This window comes from Cynocephalus volans, chromosome 14 (assembly GCF_027409185.1).
Source record: "Cynocephalus volans isolate mCynVol1 chromosome 14, mCynVol1.pri, whole genome shotgun sequence".
Lineage (NCBI taxonomy): Eukaryota > Metazoa > Chordata > Mammalia > Dermoptera > Cynocephalidae > Cynocephalus > Cynocephalus volans.
Genome location: NC_084473.1, coordinates 40,205,209 through 40,231,953, shown reverse-complemented (window position 1 = coordinate 40,231,953; position 26,745 = coordinate 40,205,209). Strand labels below are relative to the sequence as shown.

General features: G+C 43.1%; 1 protein-coding gene across 3 annotated transcripts in view; it reads right to left on the bottom strand.

The window, feature by feature from the left end:
* MTA3 (metastasis associated 1 family member 3) overlaps positions 1–9,283 on the bottom strand; it is a 139,434-nt gene extending 130,151 nt beyond the window's left edge. For all 3 annotated transcript variants that reach the window (XM_063077954.1, XM_063077955.1, XM_063077956.1), the window contains exons 1-3: positions 9,255–9,283; positions 7,573–7,640; positions 141–234 (exon numbers count right to left, since the gene is read on the bottom strand). In XM_063077954.1, coding sequence (XP_062934024.1) covers positions 141–234; positions 7,573–7,640; positions 9,255–9,282 — 190 coding nt within the window. In that variant the 5' untranslated portion in view covers position 9,283. The remainder of the gene's footprint in view (positions 1–140; positions 235–7,572; positions 7,641–9,254) is intronic.
* Positions 9,284–26,745: the final 17,462 nt, after the last annotated feature.

Sequence of the window (26,745 nt, the reverse complement as noted above, 5' to 3'; positions counted from 1 at the left end):
ATGTGCAAAGACTTCTATTTCAACATTATGACTAATTAATAAACATGCGGCTGGCCAGTTAGTTCAAAGCATTTTTCCTCACATCATGAAAAACACAAGACAAACTTTTTCATAATCCAAGAGAAAGACAATTAACTTACTAGCATGCTTGTCCGCAAGCATTATAAGCGTGTTGGAAATATCTCGTCGTCTATAAAAGCACACTACTTTTGCTTCCACGTTTCCACTTGCAGTCTAAGAAATAAGAAAAATGTTAAGTCATCTGTGCCAAATATTAGAGTCAAATGGTTGATACAAGAAAACTAGATATAGCACAATTATAAGATCAGTCTCATTTACAATGTGCCAACCCACAACTACAGTATAACCAGACAGCTAAAAAAATTAAAACAAGGATGAGCAACATTTGCTCAGGTTCCAAGTGCAACTGGAATGTCAAACAAAATAACTCACTGGCATCAATTAAACTAAAGTGATTAGAACACTTTAATGACTACCACCAGACACAGTTAACTAATTAGCTCTAAGAAACTAATACTCCAAATTTAAAAAGCCACAACATAATTTATTTAAGACATTTAAACATACTTCTTCCAAACCATTCCCAGAAAGCACAGGCTAAGCGGAAAATCCCTCAGCCCTCCTCTAAACAGCCCCGTGTTCACCCTGGTGGTGAAGCCCTGTAGGTACATAGCAGCCATTATACAGAATGGATCCAACGAACTGGAAAAGCACTTGCCAGCCCAAAGGAATCTACAAATCCAAAATAATCAATATTCTTAGTAGTACTTGGTTTACCTTCACATACAAAAGTATTAAAAAGCTTGAGTTATGAACACCAAAGCTCTTATTCCTTTTTGACTACGGTCTAGAATACAATCAATATTCAGTTAGGTTGTAATTTACTGCAACTGGGGCCTGAGCTCATTCTCTCCTATTCTCTATGAATTCTGAGAGCTTTCAAGAAGGTCAATCATTCATTACAAACTTCCTGATGAAAAACACAGATTACAATAAAATGCTGTTGTGACTTCCATTTTCAAGCAAATTTGAGAACAGGTTTTCAGATTTCTCCAGGCTTATAGATATATTCAAATATAAAGGATATATATGTGCTGCAGTAAATTTGTCAATTTTATAAAATTCAGCAGCAGTATTTCAGAGAAATAGTCCTGGAGAAATATTGCTCCTTAAAATTGAAATATTAAATTCCTAACCAAAACACTTATATATTTCATAATATTGTGATGAAATATATCCTCCAGAAATAATGATCTAACAATCTGCTAAAGGAACAGACCAATATTTCCATGTAAATAAAATCTATCGATAACTTCAACTTTGACCTCTTTGTCATTTTTGTCTTCTTGAGACAAAGTCATGTTAAAAATCCAAAGCAAGAGTTTCAAAGCATATTTTTCTCTGTCTCACTAATGAGTTCCTCCAACAGGGATGCTCTACAAAACTAGTTAAATTCTTACTTAAACCTGCTTGAGGGGGCAGGGAGCAAAATTCAAAATAAATATTCTCTTCTGGATCATGCACACACTTGGCTATGGAGTTGTTTACAACTATGTATTCCTCTTCCCCTCTATGAGACACACACACACCCTCAAGCATTCCTCTACAGCTTGGCTACTCAAATTATGGTCCACGGCCCCATGCTGGCCCACAACTGTTACTGGTGTGTAATGAAATGAGTACAAGGATTGAGAGTAGCAATTAAGAGTTCATTTTATTTCTATTACACCTAATAATAAAAAATTGGAGGTTGGTGAAACGAGTCAGGCACAGAAAGAGAAATACCACATGTTCTCACTTATTGGTGGGAGCTAAAAATTAATAAACAAAATCACACACACACAAAAAAAACCGGGGGGGGGGGGAAGAAGATATAACAACTACAATTACTTGAAGTTGATATGACAAGCAAACAGGACATTGTTGGGAGGAGAGGGAGGAGGGAGGGAGGTTTTGGTAAGGGGCAACAATAATCAACCACAATGTATATCGACAAAATAAAATTTTTAAAAAATAAATAAATAAATAAAATTTGGAGGTTGTATTTTATAAGTATTTTTAAAATTCCACTTTTCTATTTAACACCAAGGTCAAGGGTCTTGTTCCCCTTACCAGCCAGCTGCCAAAAAAAAAAATCTTTTTTTCACTTTTCTAGTAAATTTGTTTTTGTATTTTACAAAAGTACAAGAGAGAAAAACTTTTATGTTAGATTGTAATTTCCAGATAGAGTGAAATTTTTTTTTGGGGGGGGGGGGATCCCCATACCAGCCAGCTACCACAAAAAAAAAAAAAAAATTTTTGTCAGCTGGCCAATAAGGGGATCCGAACCCTTGACCATGTTGTTAGCACCATGTGCTCTAACCAACTGAGCTAAACAGCCAGCCCCCTCCCCAAAATTTTTAAATCCTTTTCACCACAAATAGTTTGAAAAGCACTGCTCTAAAGACCTAGGTTAAATACTCAGTATGTATAAAACATTTAGTTATTCTCTCAAGCCACCAAATTTCTTCTGGGCCCTTCCCATATGCCAAGCACTGAGCTGGCACTGCAGATACCTACCATCAGCCTCGTGGAGCACCCACTCCAGCAAGGATGCCTGTTCAATGTCATCCCCTCTCCCACCTCATTAAAAAACTCCACCGGTTCTTCGCAACTAAAGCATAGAGGTAAAACAATCCTGATGATATGCCCAGCCGTTTTTCCCTCCAGACTCCATTTCTCACTCATGGAGGCAGGAAGAAAGTACAACCTGATGTGGGAAGAACAGAAAAAGCTTCATGGGAGAGGAAAAGGTGTGCAGGGCCTTTAGTAGCCTAGGAAAGAAGGAAGGAAATCCAGGGCTGGCCGGTTACTCAGGTGGTTAGAGATGGTGTCATAACAACAAAGTGAAGGGTTCAGACAGGGCCAGCCATAAAAAACAAAAAACAAAAAAAAGGAAAGGAGTCCAACACATGAGCGCTGGAGGACCAAATATTCTAAGAAAAAAGGACATAAGCAAAGTCCTTCTTTGTGGGGACACGTGTAAAAAAGAGCCCACAATAAACATCGATTTCTTTCCCGTGTTCTCTTCTTGATTCCGTCAAACACATTTACTAAAATATCCCCTAGTGACAAGGGGCTTTTCTTAAGCTCTAAAATCAATTCAGTCAACCTCATATTCATGTCTTTCTATCTCAGACTTAGAAAGTATGTTATTAAAAAAAAAAAAAAAAAAAAAAACCCTTTTCATTTCATAAAGTCCATGGTTTGCCCAGATTAAAGAACTAGAAAATGGCTTTTCTTTCCTAATTCCCAACAGATCCCAAATGGCAGGAGAGATCTTAAGGTGAGTACTTTTCAATCCCTGTACTCACCAGCTGTCCCAAAAAAAAAAAAAAAAAAAAAAAAGTTGGGTTCCATGAAATGGATTGAGGGAATCCTCTGAAATTATGTATTAAAGCTTATATGTACAAATGTAGATTGGGGAGGAAGGGGGAGATCCACAGTTTCATCAGATGCCCCCCAAAATTAGTGACTCTCTTCCCCCCATCAAAGACACCAAGCACAAAAGTGAATAACACAGCAAGTTAGATGGTCAATAATAAAATGTACAGAACGTAAAGATACATATAAATTATACAACACACACAAAAAAACCCAATCAACGAGGGTAAACCCACAAGCATAACTTCCAAATTTCCTGAGACTACATATACATTTTAAGAAAACCTCTTTAGGTGAATAAAGCTTTTTTCAAAATGTATACAGACAGACTCAACATTTAAAAGCAAGGGCCGGCCTGTGGCTCACTCAGGAGAGTGCGGTGCTGATAACACCAAGGTCATGGGTTCGGATCCCATATAGGGATGGCCGGTTTGCTCACTGGCTGAGCGTGGTGCTGACAACACCAAGTCAAGGGTTAAGACCCCTTTACCGGTCATCTTTTTAAAAAAAAAAAAAAAAACATTTAAAAGCAAGAGCAACATTCGAACTAGATAGTGACTAAATAAAATTTACCAAAAAGTTTTCTATTTTAACCTTATATTCTTCCTGCAAAAGATCATCTTCACTATATTTGAATACAAATTAGGAGAGAGGAAAAGAGAGAATATAAGATAAACAATGTTGAACTGTGTGCATCAACAGATATTTAGTTTTACATCTAAAAGTTCCCAAAGCTTTTAGAAAAAAACTGAGACAAAAATCTGTACTGTAATAATAATAATAATAAATAAATAAATAAATTGCAGTCCTGCTTTCAATCTGAGCAGGTAAAATTTCAAATATGAATTTTTTTAAAAAACAGGGATCATTATATAAAAGTGAATTTTTTATAAAAATGGTAATTGACAGCTTATCCTAAGTATTTTGTTTCAAAAACTCTACTTAGAAGATAAGTTAGCATAGGTTAACATCCCTTTTCCAGGGCTGAGCCCGTGGCGCACTCGGTAGAGTGCTGCGCTGGGAGCGCGGCGACACTCCCGCTGCGGGTTCGGATCCCATATAGGAATGACCGGTGCACTCACTGGCTGAGTGCCGGTCACGAAAAAACGACAAAAAAAAAAAAAAAAAAAAATCCCTTTTCCAGACTTATTAATTAGAACATAATTTTGTATTTTTAAATTCATTATTTGGATTTTCCAGTCATACCAACTTTCCCCACCTACCCAATTACACCTCTGAGCCTCCCACAGCCTATACGTAAAATACTCCTGAGGCCTCTCTTCCCATAGCTTCCTCTTGCTTATCCTTTCAGCCTCAATTTCAATGTCCTTAAAGTCCTTACCTACCCTACATAAAGGAAATAACCTCCGACATTCTCTATTGTCAAGGCTCTTACTTATTTCCTTCTTAGAAGTTAACAAATTTATTACTATTTTGTTTATGCCTGTTAACTTGTCTCTCCAAGTGCCTCCCTCATGAGAATGTAGACCTGTGTGGGCAGAGACCATGTCCATCTTGTTCGCTGCTTTATGGCTGAGCCTAACATAGTGCCTGGTACATAACAGGTGCTCAGTAAATATTTGTTTAATGAATTATCTAAAATGGATGTCTTTTTCACATCCCTTCAGAAATAAAGGCACTATATAAATATTTAGTAAGAAAGAAGTCATCTCAGTTATTTAACAATTCTCCAGTTTGGATCCCTGTACCAGCCAGCCGCCAAAAAAAATAAATAACAATACTCTAGCCATCCAAACTGTCACTCTCTGAATTACAGAGAATCCCATTTCTCACAGTTTGGTCATTCTCCCACCCCAAAGGACCACTATTACATGAATGACTCTTCCCTGAAAGTAGGGAGTGGGAGCAGAGAGGAAGTAAGGGGGGGGCATACTTTTGAAGTGAAAGGCAATGTAATGATGAAGGAATATGACACAAGTTCCAGCTAGATATGTAACCCAGTCATTTAACCACTTTGTGCCTCATGATTTATCTACCTTAAAGGCGTGAGGTTCAAAAGGGGTAACAAATGTGAATCCCCAAATTATGTTTCCAGAGCACCATACAGCATCATGCTCTGACAGTTCTAAACTTAGCACAGGTGCAATTTTACTTGTGGGACTATTTGGCTAATGTCTGCCTCCACTAGATCTGTTTTTGATCACACTTGCATTCCCAGCGTCTAAAAGTGCCTGGCAGGTAGCAGGTCCTCAAAAATATTTGTAAAATGAATGAATCAAAATACTTTTAAACAGTTAAGCTATGTACAAGCATTACCATCAGACATTTGAGAAATTCCTTAATTCAACAAATATTTACTGAATGCCTTTAACTATGTGTCAGCCACCATTCTAAGGCACGATGAATTAGTGAACAAAACAGAAAAGATTATTACACACATAGAGCTTACATTCTAGTTTGGAAAGACAGGCAATGAAAATAAATACAATAATTAAGAACATTTGAAGGTGATAAATGACATGGAAAAAAGATTAAGGTACGAGGATTACAACTAAAGGGTCTTCCTAAGGTGGATGCAGTGAGAAAATAGTCAAGAGCCCACTGTGCTTGGAGCCAAATGAGCAAGCCAGAGAGTTCCCACCTTTCATCAGCGGGGCAAGCAAAAAAAGCCAGAGAATATAGGGTCTCACAGGTGAATATTTCTACTTAAATCCTAGTTAGCTTTCTAAATAAACTGATATGGTGAACAGTTTAGAGGTGCTTCAATTCATATACCTTACATCATTAAAATTAAAGAGATCAAAAAAAAACCCACAAAAGACAAAAAATATATATACACAAACACACACAAAAATCAAAAATAATTAATTAATTAATTTTTTAAAAGAGAGAAGATCAAAATTATACCCCAACAGTTCCCACCTATGGACTGTTCTAAACCTGAACTCATTCTCTTCATTTGGTGGTGGTCTCAAATACTACAGAATTTTTTTTAAATGCAAAGTCCCTGGGGTATCCCAGAAGCAAACCAAGATCTGAGGGCTTTTTAAACCAATAATGACCTATGCTAGGCCTGGCTTCCTGGGACTCAGATCTGGACATGTCTCCAAATGGCATTTTGGGGAAAAGGTATTAGCTAGATAGCCCCAAACATTTTAACACCATGAATTCTCATGAGCCACACAAATAACACTCGAAGTAGTCTGGAGGAAATCAGAGCATCGTTAGAAAATCTATGGTCCCTGTAGTCTGACTGTTCTCCAGTGCCTCCATTGTAAAAGCTCATCTACTGCCAACAGTCACAATGCTTCAGTTGTCCTAAACACCTGCAAGCAGGGACAGACCTTAACTTAAATGTTTTAGTTTACCTTGACCAAAGGTACAAAGCTTTATATTATCATACCAAAACTGTACTCTTATTAGTTACCCTAATCTAGAATTCTACAAATTTCCTTCAGTATTCTATTTCCTTGCTTCTTCCTTGTAAAGCTAGAAGAGGAAAATACTAATTCACTAAAAAAAGGCTGGCTGGTTAGCTCACTTGGTTACAGTGAGGTTCTGATAACATCAAGGTCAAGGGTTGGGATCCCCATACTGGACAGCCACCAAAACTAAAAGAATAAAATAAAATGAAATAATTCACTAAAAAGGGAGAAATACTACACATTATGACTCTAAATATAAAAAGAGATTGAGTTACAGAAATGACCTGCTCTTTGAGAGGCCCTAAGCAATTTTAAGAAATGTGCAGACTTTTAAATATTCAATAACAGCATTTAATGAGAGAAAAACAGGTAATTATAAAAAGCAAAAGAAAATTCAGAATTCTGCATAACTCTCTAATCTGAAATCTCTACTTTCAGAAAGTCTGGGACTGAAAGTAAAACCACCTTTTTGCCCTTTACCCAATTACCCTTCAATAGAAAACAAATCTCTTTTTTTTCTTTTTTTTTTTTTTAAAAAAGATGACCGGTAAGGGGATCTTAACCCTTGACTCGGTGTTGTCAGCACCACGCTCTCCCAAGTGAGCTAACCGGCCATCCCTATATAGGGATCCAAACCCTTGGTCTTGGTGTTATCAGCACCACATTCTCCCAAGTGAGCCACGGGCTGGCCCTGGAAAACAAATATCTTTTAATATTAGAATCAAGAACACTCAGTGTGTACCTTGTTGAGTTCTTCTATCCTTCTGATTAGGTATGGGTTGCTGGACGAATTCTCAAAGTAGACATAATCTGTAATTAAAGGAAGTACAGAAAGTAATCTTTTCAAGAGAAAATTCACATTTGTCAATCTATGACTTTCTATGTTAAGCAATTCATGTTCAAAATTTAGCACGTAATTCAGCCACCTTAATAATGCAAACTTAATATATTCTCTCATGTGCCTACTACTCACAGATCTTTATTTTCTAGGCATTTTCATTTCAATTAATGTTTTTATCAAGTTCTCCTAGACTTTTGTCCCATACATGTCATTTCTTTAATAATAAACAAAACAAGACACTTCTCATCACTGTGTAGTCAGGGCTCACTAAACATGTGTTCTCTGTGCTATAACTGCTTCACATCTTTTCCCTCCAATCCAGTTTGCCCTGGAGTATGCTTCTCACATAAAACTATTGACCTAAAACAAATTCAGAGCTTGGAGAAAGGTTTAACAGCCCAACCTACATTTCAATCACTGACTTTTAAAAAAAAAAAAATCAGGTGAGCAGGTCACGTAAGAGGAAGCACGTTGACAAACTTTCCACAGGTCTGCCTGGGAAAAGGAGGTGGAGGGAGGGAAGGGGGTCACTTTCTGAGAGGCAGAGCACTCTAGGGGTGATATCAGAATTTTTTTTTTTTTTTACCCTTTTATCATATTTAATCCAAATCCATTTAGGGTCTTGTTATAAAGAAAGCACTGAAACAAAAAAGAGAAAATTTTTCATATATGTCTTTTCCTCTCATCTAATAGCTCAGTGGAAAGTTCCCACTGTGTGTTTGAGCGGCTGGACTGCACGGTTATTGTCTTAGTGGCTCTTTCCCGTCTCTTTTCTGCAAAGTGCCTCATTTCGCCAGGCCATTCCCAACCACCATCCATCAGGAGCTCAGCTAATGAGCAGAGAAGGAAGAGCAAGGCTCACACACAAACACGCCACTTATCTGAATTATTATTTTACCAGGAAAGAGGGAGGGCGTCGTGAGTAGGGAGAAAGTTTGTTTGACCTTATTTCTCTCTTCTGCAGAAGGCTGGGAAGGAGGCAGACAGCAGAGCAAACGTCCAGGCAGAGTTCAACTCCCCACCTCTGGCTGCGGCTCCCCGACCCCGCTAAGCCCCATTCTTGGGGGGTTGGACCAGAAACGGCAGGGGGGAGCGAGGAAGGGGAAGTACAGGGCCCTGGCCCAGCACACAGGCCTGGGCAGCGGTGCCCCTGACTGGGCCCCATCGCGCCCACCCCCACCCACACTCCCACTGAAGGGAGGAGTAGAGGAGGGCGATGTCCCTCCATCCTCTCCGATCCCCACTGCTAAGAAGCCACGCGAGGAAAAGGCCACCCTGTTAGGGGGCTCGACGGGCTCTAGCCCCATGGGTGTTTCATGGAGTGGGGAACGTCTGATAATTCATATCCCCCAGCAGAGGCCTGGCCCTAAAAATACGGGCGGGGTGTGGGGGTCTGGTGGGCCCCGGCCCTTTGCGGGCCACCGTGGGGGGAGGGGAAGGGTGGGGGTGGGGAGCCGCGGCGGCCCCCGCCCCCTCCCTCAGCCCGGGCGCCCGGGGCTCCCGGCAGTTATCGTGCGCTCGCCCCGAACCCCCACTCCCGGACCCCGCTCCCAGACGGGCCGGGTCGGGCCGAGCCTTCCTACCTCCGACCCGGTACATGTTGGCCGCCATGTCCGCCCGCCCGCCCGCGGAGCCCGAGCCGAGCCCCGCCCGCCGCCGCCGCCGCCGCCGCCGCCGCCTCAGCCTCAGCCTCAGCCTCCACCACCGCCGCCGCCGCCGCCGCCTCGCCACGGGGGGGAGGAGAGGGAGGGGACGAGGGGAGGGGGAAGTGAAGGGGAGGGGACGCCGAGGGGTGGGGGCTGGTGCCCGCCCCCAGCGCCGGGCTAGCAGAGCCGAGTGGGCCGGCCCGGAGGAGGCCCAGGGAGGCCCGAGCGCTGCGGGGCCCGCGGGAATTAGAGGGGAGGGGACAGGGAGGGGGAGCTCGGGGGCCTTGCTGAAGTGGAGGACCCTAGGGGTCCTGGCCACAGCAGAAGCCTGCACTCGCAAATGCGGACTTGGGGCTATTAGAGAGTCGGGGTGGGGGCAGGGGCTCAACCTCTCCGGAGGGTCTGCCGCCCTACCCAGGGTACATCGTCACCTGCCCACCCGGAGACAGGTCCTGCTTCCCTGCTTCTGTTCCTGTATGTGTGACCTCAAGTCACTCTTGGATTCAGTAAGCGCAGGCAGCAGGGCGCCTTCCTCGCGGTGAGGTTAAGGAGGCTGGCTTGGAGCCGGTGGGCCCCGGGGCCAGGAAGCCCCCAGGTGCGTACGGCTTCCCCAGTCAGAGACCCGGCCGGGTACAAAGCTAGAAGAACTTGCTGCCTTCCAAGTCCACCTTAACAGCATTGTCAGGTCTATCATCGTTTACCCCAAAACGGTGCTCAACAGAACCAACTCCCCTGACCCGGAGGCCCTACCTCTAGACAGGTCCTATAAACAAGTGTGCTCTGATGGGAAAAGAGACTTCAGAAGGGAGGATGGGGGCTGCTTCCTTTGTCCGTGGAGCAACACGGCCCTACAGCTGACCATCAACCCCCGCCCAAAGGAGGAGATACTATCAATCAGCTTACTGTTGATGGACAGTTAACTGGTTTGTGCCCAAAGCTTTTAAATGGTTATTTTCCCATGCTAATTCTCTAAACAAACCCTGTTTTCACAGCCTTCATACGCTTGCAGAAACAAAAAAACAAAGTTGAATCTTAGCTGGCTATTCCCCAAATGAACGCAAATGACTTTCTTTCTAAACTCCAATCCATTCCAAACTACTCCCAGACATTGTTGCATAATAAACTTGAAGATGATTCCTTACTGTTGTGGGTTGTTTAGAGTGTCTGGTGATATACAGCTATGTGCTGCTTACTCTGGGTTTGAGGTCTGTGCAAGGGTAGGAGGTATCCCCAGAAAAGTAGGTTGTGTTTTGGTTGTCTGATAATGGCATTTATGATGGTCCCTTGTCACAAAGTATTGAAGTGAAAAAAAATATTCTGGATAGCTAAGTTAAGACAAAAAATAAAATTAAAAAAACCTTTGCCTGAAGGTTGACTCTGTGACCTGTTTCCTCATCTATAAAATGGGGACACTAATTTCATGTCACAGGTGTGGTAAGAATCAGTTGTGATGATATCTGAAAATGCTTTGTAAACCAGAGAGCATAGAGCACTATGCAAATAACAGGTGTCTGTTGCTTTCTTTTTAACCCCAAAAAGCCTCAGATTCCCCAGGGTTTTATGCCATGTGTCAAATTGTGAGCACTGTCACCTTTTCACACCCAGAGAAAGCAAAAGTGTTCTGTTATACACGTTGCATAGCTGTTGTTTATTATAATCCTTTTACTGGAGATCCTACCAAAAACATACTGTGACATATCTGACACCACTCTCTCCATTTCTGAGCTGACACATATATAGACTGAGTAATTCACCTAGAGTCATACAGTAAACTGGCAGCAGTATTGGGATTATAATTCAGACCTTTCCTCTGACCGAGAATGCTCTGAGCCATGAAGCTTTTCTCCAAGTGAAAAGGCCACCTGTAAGCCATCAACTGCAAAGAAACGGATCAGCAGCTTTAGGGTGTTTTTCCATTATTTTTAAATAAATGAGCAATTTCGCCTCCTTCAAAATATTTCTGTATTTGTGTTAGTTCCTTTTCTGCCTGTCTCTTTCCCTGGCTTTGTGCTGCTTACCAGGTGTTTATGATTACTGTCCCAACCACAATAAATGGGTGAAAGATGCCAAGAAAACTCCCTACACCCACACCCACCTTCTCCCCTTGGAACAGCCTTATCCAGAAGTCAGTTCCCTGTGAAAGGCCTCAGAGACTTGGAGTGAGTAGCAGGGGATAATGATGATGCTGGGACCTGGAACACTTTTCCTTACTCTAGATTCCATATATTTAGCCTCTTCCATCTCCAGCTCCTAGGCCAGTGTCCTCTACACAGTAGGGGCTCAGTATCTGAGAGAAATGTTAATGAATGATAGACTCAGTATAGTTAGTGAATCAGATGAAGAGCCAAATGCAGGGACTTTGTCTATGAAATTTTTATACATCCTAATACCAGAGAAGTTTGCACATAAGGGAATTCAGCAAATGTTTGTACATTTAAAGAAATCCTCCAACCAGTAAAAGAAGGGTGGAAAAGCCTGCACCTTCAAAGAAAGCAAAGGCATCTCTCCCTTCTTAGGCTGTATGATTTAGATCACAAACTTGTCATCAATCAGCCCAAACTTCACTCCTAGTTTGGCTGTTTAACTATAATACCTTGAGCAAGTTACTTAACCCCTCTGAGTCTCAAGCTCTACAAAATATGACTAGTGATTGATACCTTCCTCAAAGGCTTGTGGTAAAATTTAAATATAAAAAGTGTGTAGCAGATGTTGAGAGCTTCATATTTGTTAGGTCCCTTTTCTCTACTCCAGCCATCCTCATCACTAAGGAAGAGGTGTCTCTCAGACCATGCCAGAAACAAGGCAAATCCAGATCTCCCATGGGCAAAATTTCCTTGCACCGCTGTTGTGACTAAAGAACCATGTAAGGGATGTTCCCACTGTCCGTCTCCAGCTTCTTACCAGTCAGCCAAAAAGATGTGAATGCTGCAAGAAAGATAAAGATGAGATGGAAAGCTGGTTTTTGTCTCAACTTAGGGATGCAGTTTTTATACATGCAAAACAAAGAAGATTGTGCTGGCCACAGTCTGGGAGCTCTGTGATGTAGAGCCCCAGGAAAGAAGCCTGAGAGTCTATGATGTAATTAATCTGAAACCAGAGGCCAGGCTTTGGATAAGGGACTTTATCTTGTTTGTGTTTTCTATTATTTGTTTCTCTTTCTTTTTTTCCCCCTCTCATTAACTTATTTTGTTATATACTAAAATTCTTTAGAAAAGGCCACTCTGTCTCATATTCTAAGAAAGTCCTGCGAGGTTGAGGAATGTATCCCAAGAAAAGGTAGGCATATGACAGCAAGAATAAAAGCAGGAGAGCCCCTGTATTAGTCTGTTTCTGTTGCTTATAACAGAATACCTTTTATTTATTTATATTTATTTCTTATGGCGCAGAGGCTGGGAAGTCCAAGTCCAGGGTCAGGGCTTTTTTCTTAGTAGGACTCTACAGGGTCCCATGGAGACCAGGGTGTCCCATGGCAAGAATGGGCTGAGCAAGAGAGAGCTAAGCTTCTCTCTTCTTTTTTTTTTTTTTTTTTTTTTTTTTTTTTTTTTTTTTTTTTTTTTTTTCCGGTGACCGGCGCTCAGCCAGGGAGTGCACCGATCATCCTTATATAGGATCTGAACCCGCGGCGGCGGGAGCGTCGCCGCGCTGCTAGCGCAGCACGCTACCGAGTGCGCCACGGGCTCAGCCCTAAGCTTCTCTCTTCTTTCCAAGCCAGCATAACCACATCCATGACCACTTGTTAAACCCTCTAGGGATTAATCCATTCAACAGGGTACAGTCTTCACAATCCAATCACCTTCTAAAGGCCCCAAGTTTAGATTACCATAACAGGATTTCCCACCCTCTTAACACTGTTACAATGGAGATTAAGTTTCCAATACATGAAATTTTGGAGGACACATTCAACCCATAGCAGCCCCTAAGAGTAAGAAAGCCAGAGTTGGGAATTCCAAAGCTTCTCTAGTCATGGAGCTTCTAATTCCATCCATCCCATCATCCTAAAAACATGAGGTCCAGGACGAATCCCAGAAGATCCCAGTTTTTGGATATGTTTTCGGATCCCATACTTACTTTATGCCCTACAAGGGGAGATAGCTCAGCCATTTGGTTGTATTCACAAGAAGGTTCCTTCTCTCATGACAACATGACCTACAGGTAGTGGAAAAGGGAGTGGAAGTCATAATGGGATCAAGCAGGGCCCCCAGATGATTAACCTAATTTACCCTAGTGTTTTCCTTTTTTTGCCTACTGTGGATTTGAATGAGATATGGATGTGCAGGACAGGGTGTAGGGTCAGGGAAAAGAATCCTAAGGAGCAATGGGAGTATTTGTAGGGATGATTCAGCCTGCAGCACAGAGAGTGGATTAAAAAGGGTGAAGAGTCTAGACCAGAAGATCAGTTGAGAGGTTGCTGAGAAGGGGTGACAGCCAAGTCTAGGATAAGGGCAGTGGGTTGTGAAAAGTGGATAGGTTTGAGAAAGATTTAGGAGGTAGGAGCTATAGGATCTTATGGCTTTGGGGAGGCACGGAGTGAAAGGGTGGTGCCAAGGCTTATGTGCAGCTGGGTGGAGAGAGGTAAGGAGAGATTAGTGACTAGAAAATTCAGGAGGAGGGGCAAGTTGGGGGAAATGGGATAATGGACTGGTTCAGTGTTGGACACGTTGTGTTTGAGGTGCCTTTGGAAACATCCAGGTAGATTTTTCCTCTGTGGGAAACAGTTGGATGAACAGGCCTGGAGTTTAGGAGAGAGATTTGAACTGGAAGTATCCTCTTCTGTGTCACCATCGGCCCAGAGACCAGCCTATCTAGTCTAAAGAGTAAGCCAAACCCTGGCCCCAGGGGAAGAAGCAGGTTCCCTGAGTCCTTCAGTTTGCATGGAAACAGGTTTAGCAGGTCAGGTTCAGGAGATCAGAGTCCAGGTCCAAATGTGCAAACAGGTAGGGCATGGACAGAGCCATACAAGTCACTGCTCAAGGCAGGTAGTGAAGCCAAGGAGACTGCCCAGGGCTGACCATCTTATGGGCCAGCAAGCAAAATTTTGGGGGAGCATCGGTAGAGAGTGTGGTCTCAACCCTCAATCCTTTCTCCTAGCTCTGAAAAGCAACTGGGGTGGGAAAGGTGAGGGAAGATGGAAAGAGCAGGAGTAGGGAAGGGACACAGCCAGAAAAAGTAAATCTGTCTAATTCCTACCTCACCCTCTTGCTCTAAGATGGTGTAATGGGTTTAATGGTGGTCCTCCTCCCCTAAAAGATATGCCAACCCAGAACCTGTGAATATGATCTTATTTGGAAAAAGGTTTTTAGCAGATGTAATTAAGACTCTCAAGATGAAATCATCCTGGATTACGGTGGGCCCTGAAACCAATGTCATGTGTTCTTATAAGAGACAGAAGAGAAAACACAGAGAAGAGAAGGCCATCTGGAAGGAGAGACAGAAATTGGAGCTACACAGCTAAAAGCCAAGGAATACCAGGGATTGCCAGCATCCACCAATTATTAGGAAGAGATGGAACAGATTCTCCCTCAGAGCCTCCAGAACAAACTAGCTGTGCTGTCACCCTGATTTCAAGATTCTGACAAACAGAACTGTGAGAATAAATTTCTGTTGTTTGAAGCCACTTAGTTTGTGCTAATTTGTTACAGCAGCCCTAGGGACCTAATACAGATGGTATCCACCACTCAATTGTAAGTAAGCATAGATTCAGCCAGAAAACACAGATAGCACTACATACTGAGACTAAGGGACATAGAAACAGAATAAGAGAATAAGAGAACTACACAGAAAAGGAAGGGTGCCCAAAACTACTTCATCTAAATCCTACTCAATCCCTTGAAACAGCTCGATTTGTTTATCTCACCTTGGTTTGTCTCTCCTTCTAGGTGACATGGTTGGCTTAGTGCTAAAAGAAAAGAACACCTAGATGCTATAACCTCAGCTAAGGGCCAATGGAAGCATCCCAACGTTTTTTCTTCAGCACACCTGACAGGTATCACACATTCCCATTAGCAGCAGTGGATAATCAATAGGACGATACACTAATTAATGACTTAATCAGGTTCCTTTGTCAGGAAGTACTTTGACTCCTCAGATGCCAATCCATGCTTCTGTGGTGGGGGTGGGGGCTACCAAGAATATAAGGCTTCTGTCTACAAAAATGCCCTTTTCATTCAACAAGTATATATTGAGCACTGCTCAAGGCATTGAGGATACACCAGTAAACAAGATAGACAAAGTACCTCTCCTCCAGAGCTTGTATTCTAGTGGGGAAGACAGACAATAAATAGAGGTCTGGCTGGTTAGCTCAGTTGGTTAGAGCATAATGTTGATAACACCAAGGTCCAGAATTTGATCTCTGTACCAGCCAGCCCCCCCCGACCCCCAAATAGAATGATTAATGATAGATAGTAAATCAGGATAAGAGAATGAGAAGTAATAACGTTGATCAGGAAAGGTCTACTTGAATGTGGTAAGAACTGAAAAGAGACCTAAATGAGCAGATGGAGTAAGCCCCTGGGACATTTGGGAGGCCGCATTCGAGGAAGAGGGAACAGCAAGTGCAAATTCCCCAAATCAAGAAGCAGCTTGACCTGATCATTAAAAAGGAAGGCCAGTGGGAGATAAGGTCGAAGAGTGAGCAAGGTCTTGATCACGCAGGGCCTGGTAGGCCATGGTGAAGAGTTTGGATTTTATTCTAATGGGAAGCCTTTGGAAGGTTTTAAACATGGAGTGATGGAGATTTGATTTATGTTTTTAGAAGATCACTAGGGCTGTTGTGCAAAGGATGGACCATGGGGAATGGAAACAGGGAAACTAGCTAGGAGACTAACATAGGTCAAGGAAGAGAGGTAACAAAGGCATGGAGTAGAATGGGAGCTGCCGTGGCAAATGGAGGTATATTTTTAAGATAGAGCCAACAGTTTTTACTGAAGGATTGGATGTAGGGGATGAGAGGGTGTTAGTACTTCCAGGTTCTTAAGGACATCTGTTTAGAGGGTTAAATAGATACTGCCAATAGGCACTGGATCTGGGCTCTGGAGCTCAGCAGGCCTAGGCTGGAGATGCAAATCTGGGAGCCACCCCTGCACAGTCCTGCAATAAGCTGGGGACTGGTGAGATCACCTGTGAGGGAGGGAGTGGGGTGGAGAGGAGGGCAGAGGCCTGATCCCTGGGGCAAGCCAACACTGAGAGCAGAGACTGGTTCTGTACTCTGGCTGAACAAAGAGAACTGCTACAATGCCAAGCCCCACCTCCAGAGACCCTGATTTAATTATTTTGGAGCAGACTCTGGTTTCCAGTGGAAAAAAAATCCTCAGGTGATTCTAATGTGCAGCCAAGATTAAGAACTCCTCCTGTAGTGATCAGGAGGGAGAGAGCCACAACAGGGGTCTGAATGAACAATAAGAGAGGTAGGAGAAAGCCAGAGGAGTACAGGTTCCAGAAGCCAATCAAAAAAAGGAGGGGTCCAACTGTAACAAAACAGAGCAACAAATCCACCACTAGATTTGGCATGGTGGTAGCCACTGGAGACCGACTTCCCTGCCATCTTTCCTTTGATGCTACTTGATTCTCCAGGTCCTACGCCGCTTGAAATGAGCTGATACAGTCCTGGCCAAAGATATTCTATGGAGTAGATAACTCAAAGAACAGAGAGGGGGGACTTGGAGTGAGCAGAACTGAAGCCATGTTGAGAACTAAAAACACAGGGGTTCTAAAAGATTTTAAAAAGACACAGTTTTGTTTTTGTTTTTGTTTTTTGGCATGCATTTCTCTGAGTTCCCTCTTTTCCCATGGTTATTTGATATTTTGAACCTTGGTTATGGGGCAAGATGACATTATTTACATGAACGTAAATTTGTTTTCCAGCCTGCCGGAAGCTGCACACTTGTACATACAACCCAGACCCTGGGAAACCAAGGAACATATCAGTAAAGCTATGCTGATTCCACCCCTTCAGCAGGACCCTGATATAACAGCAAAGATGGGAGCGGAAACCAGACAGAGCTTTCGCAAGACCTTGCACCTGGCTCCTTGCATGGAGCCTCTATGGCTCACTTTCCCCTCCCTCCAACTTTTCATTTCCCACATTCCATTCCCTCAATCTCCTCTTTAAAAATCCCTCAGTAAATCTGAGTCTTTGAGATAGCTTTAGACTGGCCGTTCTCCTTCAGGTTTGACTGGAGAGATGGTTTAGCTCAGGCCACCGGTATTCCTGAATAAAAGCTGACTTCCATTCTCACAAACATTTGACTTTTCAATGGCTTGTTTTTAAAAGGGCGCAGGCAGCCAGACCTAAGTTCAATAACAGATTCAAGGATCCCCCCACTCCCCACCATGCTGAGGGATGAAGACTAGAATTTGCTCTTTTCATCAAGTCCTTTTACCTTTATCTGTAGGTTTGTAGCAGCTGCCCTTTCTGTAAGAGACAGAGGGAAGTTTATTTGTACTCTTGATTTCAAAAAGGACTGAAAATGGTGGAGAGCTCAAAGCTAAACTTTGAACTTCTGGATAAATAAATCATTGTTTATGCCTCCTTTTATCTCTGCAAAGTTTGGGAGGAAAAAAGAGTGAGTATTAGAGAACTGCCCCAAGGAGCTGCTTTTACAAAACTGGGCCAGGACCATATCATTACTGGCAACTAACGCAATGTTTGACGTTTAATTGCACAGATCAGAGCACTGAGGACACGGCTCCAAAGACAGGACACCTGGAGGCAGTTTAACATTTTTAAGGTTTTGACAAAGGACACCCAGGACCTGTCCAGCCAAATCTCATCACTGGTTCCTTTCTGTAAGGGGAAACAAAGTGTCCATCCTCTGGAAGCCCTGACTCCCTCCCCCGCCCGCCCCCCGCCAGCCTTCTAGGATAATGGGGTAAAATCTGGACTGTGTTCTTGGAATAAACGGTAGAGCCCATGTTAGGAGCTAGAATTATGGAGGCAGAGGGGAGAAAGTTCCAGTATTTCAGAGTGTCCTTCTTCCTCTGCCCTTGAACTCAGTTGCCTCCTGAAATCTGTTGTCCTCTGTTCCACACACACTCACACAGAGCCTAAGTCAGACCTTTTCTAAGGGGCCCTGAAGTCTCCCCTCCAGGTCGGAGCAACCCCAAAGGCAGAGTTTGAACAGTCTGGCGTTGATGTTCCCACTTTCCCCCACCAATACACACCTACCTCACACCCCCTCACTGGCCCCTCAGATCTGGGCTGCAGTGCAGACTGCTTTTTGCAATGACTCCCTCCAGGAGTAGCCTTAAAGCTGAAGCCTTCAGGGCTCAACACTAACTTCTCAATCCTGACCCAGTTTTTTTACCCCAAGCATTTGCAACAGAGGGCAGCCTGGAGACTTGAGGGATGGAGTGACTCCCAGCCAGTGGCATGTTGCTGGGATTGGATGCATTATTTATGATGCTGGTGTCAGCATGGCTCCCAGGCACCAGGGGAAATGGAAAAGGCACTTGGGCCTGCGCTGATTAAACTAAATATTTAAACAGGAATCAGAAACTGAGGTAAAATCCATTTTTCTTCAGTAAGGCAGGGAGCACCATAAATGACTTCAAGGCTGGGGAGTTGGTAAACACCATCTAGATCATGGGGGAAGGCCAGGGTTCCTGGTCTGTGGCTTCTCTCCATTGTCAGCTCCCAGCTTCCTCTCTGGAGTAGATCTACAGGTTTGCAGAAGTAGGAATAAGGGAGGGGAGGCACAGAGGCAGAGAAATGGCTTGACAGCCACTGTGGGAAGGATGCTGGGAGACACCAGAACAAAGTCAGGCTGAATTCATGCCCCTTGCTGCTTTTTCCTTCCCCAGAGACTTCCATTTCCTCCTTTCAAAAGAGTGTTCTACTGCACTTGCCCACATCATCACACTTTCCTTTCGATCAGCTGGAAGGAGGGTGGTGGGATGTTGGGCAACCATGAACCAATCCTCTCCTCTTGATTATTCCCCACCCACCTGAGACAGATCCCAATCAGGAAGCAGACCTCCCACCACTGCTGCAAACGTAGAGGAGACCCTTCACAGAGACAATGCAGGGAGCAGCACCTTTATTTAAAATATCCAAGACTCCAGATCTGAGAAAAGAAGAGCTCTCAAAAGGAAAATCTCAGGAAGAAAGAAACAGAAATAGCTGTCATTTTGTCTGGCTTTTCCCATTACCTCTTTCCCTCCCTGTGGGGTCCCTCACTTGCATTTCCACAGCAGTCACTATCCCTGGCCCCCAGGAATGTGCTTTTTCCTGCATGAACAAGTGCCCTTTTCCTCCTTTCCCCTAAGGACAGCTCAGACAGGCTGACATTTCCTAAATTAGCTTTTATAGGAACTTAGGAATGAAAAAGAAATAATTGCAGAAAATACAAATTCATAAATTCAGTTCAACATTTATTGAGATTCTTGTGTTTGGTCTGGGTTATCTTGATAGATGACATAGAGTTCTGGAATTTGAGGAGTTCCATCTAATGGAAGAGGCAAGTGTGAGTATGTGATTAGTTATAATCTAATAAAATAAGGGCCATAGTAGTCCAGAATTGGGAGCAATTAATATGATATGGTCTGCTGTCGGGGCAGGACTGGTCAGAGAAGGCTTTGAGAGAAGGTGATATTTGATCTGGACCTTCAATTAAAACAAGGACCTTACCTGGTAAAGAGTCAGAAAGTACATTCCAGACAGAGGGAGAAGCATATAGAAAGAACATGAGTGACATATGAGAACCAACTTTCTAGTTGGTTTAGATGCACACCTTCCCATAGATGTAAACTTCCCACAGATGTAAAGGCCAGGTATAAAGGCCGTAAATGCCAATGTGGTATAAGAAATATATTTGGTCTGGGCTGAGCCCGTGGCTCACTCGGGAGAGTGTGGCGCTGGGAGCGCCGAGGCCGCGGGTTCGGATCCCATATAGGGATGGCCGGTTTGCTCACTGGGTGAGCGTGGTGCTGACAACACCAAGTCAAGGGTTAAGATCCCCTTACCGGTCATCTTTTAAGAGAAAAAAAAAAAGAAAAAAAAAAAAAAAAAAAAAAAAGAAATATATTTGGTCTTTATCCTATGTCTCTGGCACAGAGCCCCTAAAGCCTTGGGAATTTCCTGAATAAGTTTCTTATTATTCATGGAGCCAATTTTACACCCGAGTTTATGTGAATGAGGAGACTTAGGGTGGAGCCCCTGGATAAACTCAGAATGGGGCTGCTTACCAGAAAGACCGAGTGATTAGAGGATCATCAGAATTTTCAGCCCCACCCATCAACCTGTGGGAAAGTGAGGGGAGAGGTTAGAGAATAAGTTCTATAAAAACTCTGGAACAGTAAGATTCAATGAACTTCTCTGTTGCTGAATATGTGGAGGTGCTGGGAGGGTGGTGTGCCTGGAGAAGGGCATGGAAGCTCCGCATTCCTTCTCCATACCTTGCCCTGTGCATATCTTCATCTGCATGTGCATCTATCCTTTATAATATCTTTTATAATAAACTGGTATACGTAAGTAAAGTGTTTCCCTGGATTCTGTGATATCCTAGGAAATTACTGAACCCAAGGGGGGTGTCCTGGGAACCCCAATTTATAACTGGTCAGTCAGAAGCACAAATCACAACCTGGGGCTTGCAATTAGCATCAGAAGTGGGGACAGTCTTGTGATACTGATCCTTTAACCTGTAGGATCTGATGCTATCTCCAGGTAGATCATGCTAGAACTGAATTGAGTTATAGGACACCCAGTTGGTGTCTGCTGGAGAATAGATTGGTGTAGGAGAAGAAAAACCTCATATATGGTTACAGAAGTGTTCTGTTGTGAGTAGAGGACATGAAAATGGTGTTTGTTTTTCCTAAAGCTAGGCTAAAGAGTTTTGACCGTAATCCTACAGGGCCTAAAGGAAATGGTGAGCCAACATGATTGTATTTGTATTTAAGAAGAATACTAGTGACTGATAATTAATAACTAGTTGGCATTTTGGTTTATGCAACAGTCTTCTGTGAGGTTGGCATAATATATATCAAATTTCCCCCACTGCTTCACTTGACCAGCCTTAAAAAGAGAAAAAAAAAAGTTTCTGGACCTGCAGACCTAACAATAGATTGTGAGCTTAAACATAGCTACCCTAAGGTGCAGCCAGGCTCCCTAGAAGATTTACCTTTAAATTCAACAGAGAGAATTATTTGAGAAGACAAAGGGTAAATTAGAGCTTATTGCTTCAGTTCCATTCTCTTTTATCTTGGGAAAGACAGAAATTATCCAAATATGAGGAGGGTCAGTATTATTGCCTCAGGACCCCTCTTGGGTGTTGGCCATGAGGACAAAATGTGGTGCTTCACAAATCCCAGCTGTCTAAAGCCTCATATAGACCATGGAGGATGAGGTCACCCAGACCAGGAAAATTCTTGTCAGGAAGAAGCCAATGAAGGTTTTGGGGCTCTTGACAGAAGCGATTACTTAGGATTAAGAACTGGAGAGAAGAGGTATTCAGGCTTGTGAGACTTCCAGATTACAAGAATTGGAGATTTTTAGGAACCTGGGATCAACCACACTTGAAAAAATCTGAGGGCTGAGATTGCCCAAACCTTTATTTTTTTTGGTAATTTTTTTTTTTTTTTTTGGCAGCTGGCCATTATGGAGATCCAAACCAACTGAGCTAACCAGCCAGCCTCTCAGCTTTTATATACTCAATATTTAGTACTCCTCCCAGGCCTCTGAAGGATTAGCTAGAAATTAACTATCAATTAATATGTAGACATTGGGCCGAGCCCGTGGCGCACTCGGTAGCGTGCTGCGCTGGCAGCACAGCGACGCTCCCGCCGCGGGTTCGGATCCTATATAGGAATGGCCGGTGCACTCACTGGCTGAGTGCCGGTCACGAAAAAGACAAAAAAAAAAAAAAAAAAAAAAAAAAAAAAAAAAAAAAAAATATGTAGACATTAAGTAACTTGAGAAGAAATGCTGGTGTAAGCATTAACCAAAATTTTATTTTATTTTATTTTTTTTATTTTTTTTAGGGATCCGAACCCGGGGCCTTGGTGTTATCAGCACCGCACTCTCCCGAGTGAGCCACGGGCCGGCCCAACCAAAATTTTAAATAGTCCCAAAGATATTGCCCTGAATTCCCTCTGCCAGCTCTTTCTGGGTGCTAACAACAATGCAATGCAAATAGAGGGACCCTGATTCTCTTTCCTGAAAGAAGTATACATACAGGCCAACCACACACACACACACAAAAGTATAGAAACACATTTTTTAATGTATTTGTTGAGAGACAAGATTGGATATTTCCAAAAGAATTTAAATTTCTAAGAAATTTAGAAAAATACTTACCAAAAGAATAGCTACAAGATACATTATTAACTTCAAAAAGCAAGCTGGATTAAAACACATTTGGTACAATTTCATGTAGGAAAAACCAAAAATTAGATATTTGCAGTGTGACTATATAGGCATTTAAATGCGTAGAAGAGTGGCTAGAAAGCTCTCTGCCCATCAGTAATTAGCTCCAGGGGTGGGAGAAAGAGGTATGTGAAAAAAAAACTCAATATTCTTCTGTATACTTCCACATTGTTGAAATTTTTAATAAAAAGAATGTATTACATTTTCATCAGAACCTTTTTTTTAAAATTAAGAGAAAATTTAAAAACCAGAGACATAGACACAAAACTACAGAGTAGAATTTTCTGAAGCCAAGTTTGTCAGTCCAGAGATTGTTACCTCTCTTGGGTGTCCGACCTGCTCCTCCTTTTCCTTCCATAATCTTGTCTGCACAGGCTCCAACAAGGCTACTCCTCAGAGAGATGAGGAAAATGCTGAGGCAGAAAGGGAAAGCAGACAGACAGCTTCTACAACCTTCCAGTGCACCCTGATTTCTGTCCCTTCTTGAGATACTAGGTTCATGAGACATTCCTCTCTCCTTAATAACAAATTTCCTTTTTTTTTTTTTCTTAAGTTAACTTATAGTAGCTTATGTAAACAAAAATCCTAACTAACAGAGCTAAGAAGATGCCAGATCATGAATGTCTGTGTATGTCAGCCTGAGATGAAACTTTATTGTGTAGAGACCACAGGGAGCCACTGAAAGGATTTTAAGCAATTATGTGACAAGCATTTTAGAAATATGTCACAGAGCAGCAAGGAAGACAAATCAGAAAAAGGCAAGACTGATGCAAGGAGTCCAGTTTATTTTTTATTGAAAAAGCTTTTTCAATAGTACAAGTGAGAGAAACTTTGAAAACAAGCTTCTTTACATTCTGCTATCCTGCATTATTCATGAATTTATTCAAGAGAAAGAAGGGAGGAATAACCAAATGCCAACAATGGCTACAGGACCTTACATGTCTGATCATACCTCTGCCCTTCTCTGCTAGGGTCTTTTACTTCTCTGCCTCCAGTTCACTGCAGCTCAACCACACTAGTCTGGTTATTCCCTGAACATACCAGACATACACCAGCCTCAGGGCCTTTGCACAATTCTGCTTAGCCCCAAAACTCCCTCCCTCATCTGCTTAACAGGTCAAATATCACCTTCTCAGTGCAGCCTTTGTAACAGCCTGAACAGAAGTGACACCATTTTGTTAAACCTTTGAATTTAAAAACTTGTTCTCTCCTGTAACCCAAACCACATAGCCTGCAGCTAATTGCCAGAATGCAATGACTCTTGATCTCACATTGTACAAAAATAATCAGAGAAAAATTATTAACCCAGATGGCCATTCTTTACTAGCTTACTAACCTGATCTTATTTAAGAATAACAGGAACTGAACCCATGGAGAATGAAGTATGATGTTGGTCAGCTCCCACTCGGTAAGTTCTTTGATGTTTATCTGAAACACTCAAGCATGTCTGCACATCTCTGCTTGGTCACCATTTATCAACTTTCCACCAAAAGTTTTTTTTTTTTTTCTTCCCTATAAAGCCCTTTGGCAAACCTGCAAGAGATAGAGATGGTTTTTGAGACATAAGTGCACCATTTCCCCAGGCTGCTGGCTTCCTGATTAAAGGATACTTTTCCTTATACCAACTCTTTTTTTTTTTTAAAGATGACTGGTAAGGGGATCTTAACCCTTGACTTGCTGTTGTCAGCACCACGCTCAGCCACTGAGCTAACTGGCCATCCCTATACGGGATCTGAACCAGTGGCCTTGGTGTTGTCAGCACCACACTCTCCTGAGTGAGCCACAGGCTGGCCCCCAACTCTTGTCTCTCAATTATTGGCTAGCAAACGGACTTCTGCGGTCTCAGTAACACCTTCCTTGCCCATCCAATTTAAAATTGTACCTTCTGCCCCATTCCCCGGTTCTCCATGGTGCCCTCTTCTGCTTTATTGTTCTTCGTAACACATCTGACACACCTTCTATTTCACTTATTTATTATCTGTCTCTCCCACTAAAATGTAAGCTCTTTGAGGACAGATATGTTGCTGTCTCCTCAAAGCCCCAAATAACACAGATAAAAGACACAAGAACTTCTCATTGACTGAATGAGTGAACCAAGCTGACAGCAGTCAAAGCTGTTTGGAGAGAAAGTCTGTCTCATTTATTATTTTATCAAGGTGTCTCATGCATAAATAAAGTTTGGCTGGCTCGCCAGTAATTCCGCCATCAAGTCCAGATTTCTTAGCACAATATTCAGGTTAGCCCTTTACAATCTGTCCCTTACTTCCCCTTCCCAGTCTCATATTCCCCCACCCTTCTCCCCAAGTGCTCCACCAAATACAAGCCACCTTCAGTTTCTTGAGCAGAGCATGGTCTTTCCTTGGCCTGGGCCTCTGCACTCGCACTTCCAAGACCTGGCCCTACCTCCTTCTGCTGCTCCACTGGGCAAACCCCTCAGCTCCCCGGAGCACTAACAACTCTGTTACGCCACTCTGTTGTAATACCCTGAGTTATTTGTTTGGGCTTGGCCCTCCACCTGGGCTCCAAACCTGGCTGACTATCAGAACCACAGGGCAGGGCTGGCTGGTTGGCCCAGTTGGTTAGAGCACAGAGTTATAACACCAAGGTCAAGGGGGTCTGAATCCCTATACCGGCCAGCTGCCCACCCCCAAGAAAAGAGCCACTGGGCATTGGGCAGTTTGTTTTTCTGCTGCTGATATTTTTCTTACTAGAATCCCAGCCCCCATCTTTGACGTACAAAATCTGTCTCTGGGGGAGGGGCCAGAGAATCTGTATTTTATAAAGTCATGTGAGAGAGAGAGAGAGAGAGAGCACGTGCGTGCGTGCGTGCGTGCGTGAGTGCGTGCGTGCGTGTGTGTGTGTGTGTGTGTGTATAGGAACCTCTGCAGCTCAAAGATCACATCCTTGTGAAGCCTCCCAGTCCAGCCCCGTAGCTCTTCCCACCTCTACTCAGCTCTTGCTATGGGATTCCTGTGACGTGTCTCATTCTGTTACATTGTATTGTTCCTATGCTGATCACATTTTGCCTCCTGTCTGCCCACATGTCCTATCTCCTACCCCAGTGCAAGCCGCTGAGGGCAGACACCCGGACAGATACCATCACAGATTCCACGCACATCGGTGCTTGAGGAAAATGTCTCTGAAGAGTGCATGTAGGAAACTACAAGTCATCTTTCTCAGTTCTTTTCAGTTTGACTAGAAAAAAAGATGACCAACTATCTGGTTGCCAGTTGAATGGCAAGTGATGGCCACCCCTGGATTTGATCATACATATTTTACTGAGAGAAACAGGTCCAGGGAGGTGTAGGAACACAAAGCCAAGTACTGCAGAGGAGGACATCCTAATTCTGGGCCCAGGACACCAGCATCCTGCACAGACTTCTTACCCAGTGTGGGGCCAGGCCACGCCCTGACCAATTTCCCCTTCCGCCTTTGTCTGAGTACAGCCACTTCATTAGCATGTAACAATGGGAAATCCAAGGTGCCCTCCCGTTTCCCATTTACAATTTAAGTGCCCACAATCACCAGGCACCTCCATTGTTATTGCTATTAGCTGAAGTTAATGGTTTTTATTAAAACTGTAAGGTTCTCCCTCTCTCCTTCCCTCCCCCACCCCAGGTTATCTAAAGAGTGAATTCCTGGATTAGCCAATTGTCCTTTCAGGAGTGGTTTAGGGAAGGTTCTGTTAAGTAGAACCATTATCATTGCAATTAGCATTATACTGAGCCAGTCTTTCATTTCTCGGAATCTTTCTGGGAAGGCAAGTTCAAGATACCCATCTTAAAAGAATTTCAGTAACGGGAATTTCCAGTTGGAAGTTCTTCCAACTGCAGCAAGGCGCACTGGAAGCCGTGGAGGTCTCAGGTCAGAAGTTCTGGTCTGGAATCTCAACCTGACTGTCAATCTGAAAGGCTTGGGCCTCAATGTTAACATCTGTAAGCTATCTGCCTATCTATCCAAACTTTTTCTGAGGATTATATCATACAACCTATTGAAAATGATGTGTCAGTTTTAAATCCCCTTGAAAACCTGCCATGCGCCAGGTGCTAAAACTAAGAAGCTTCACACATC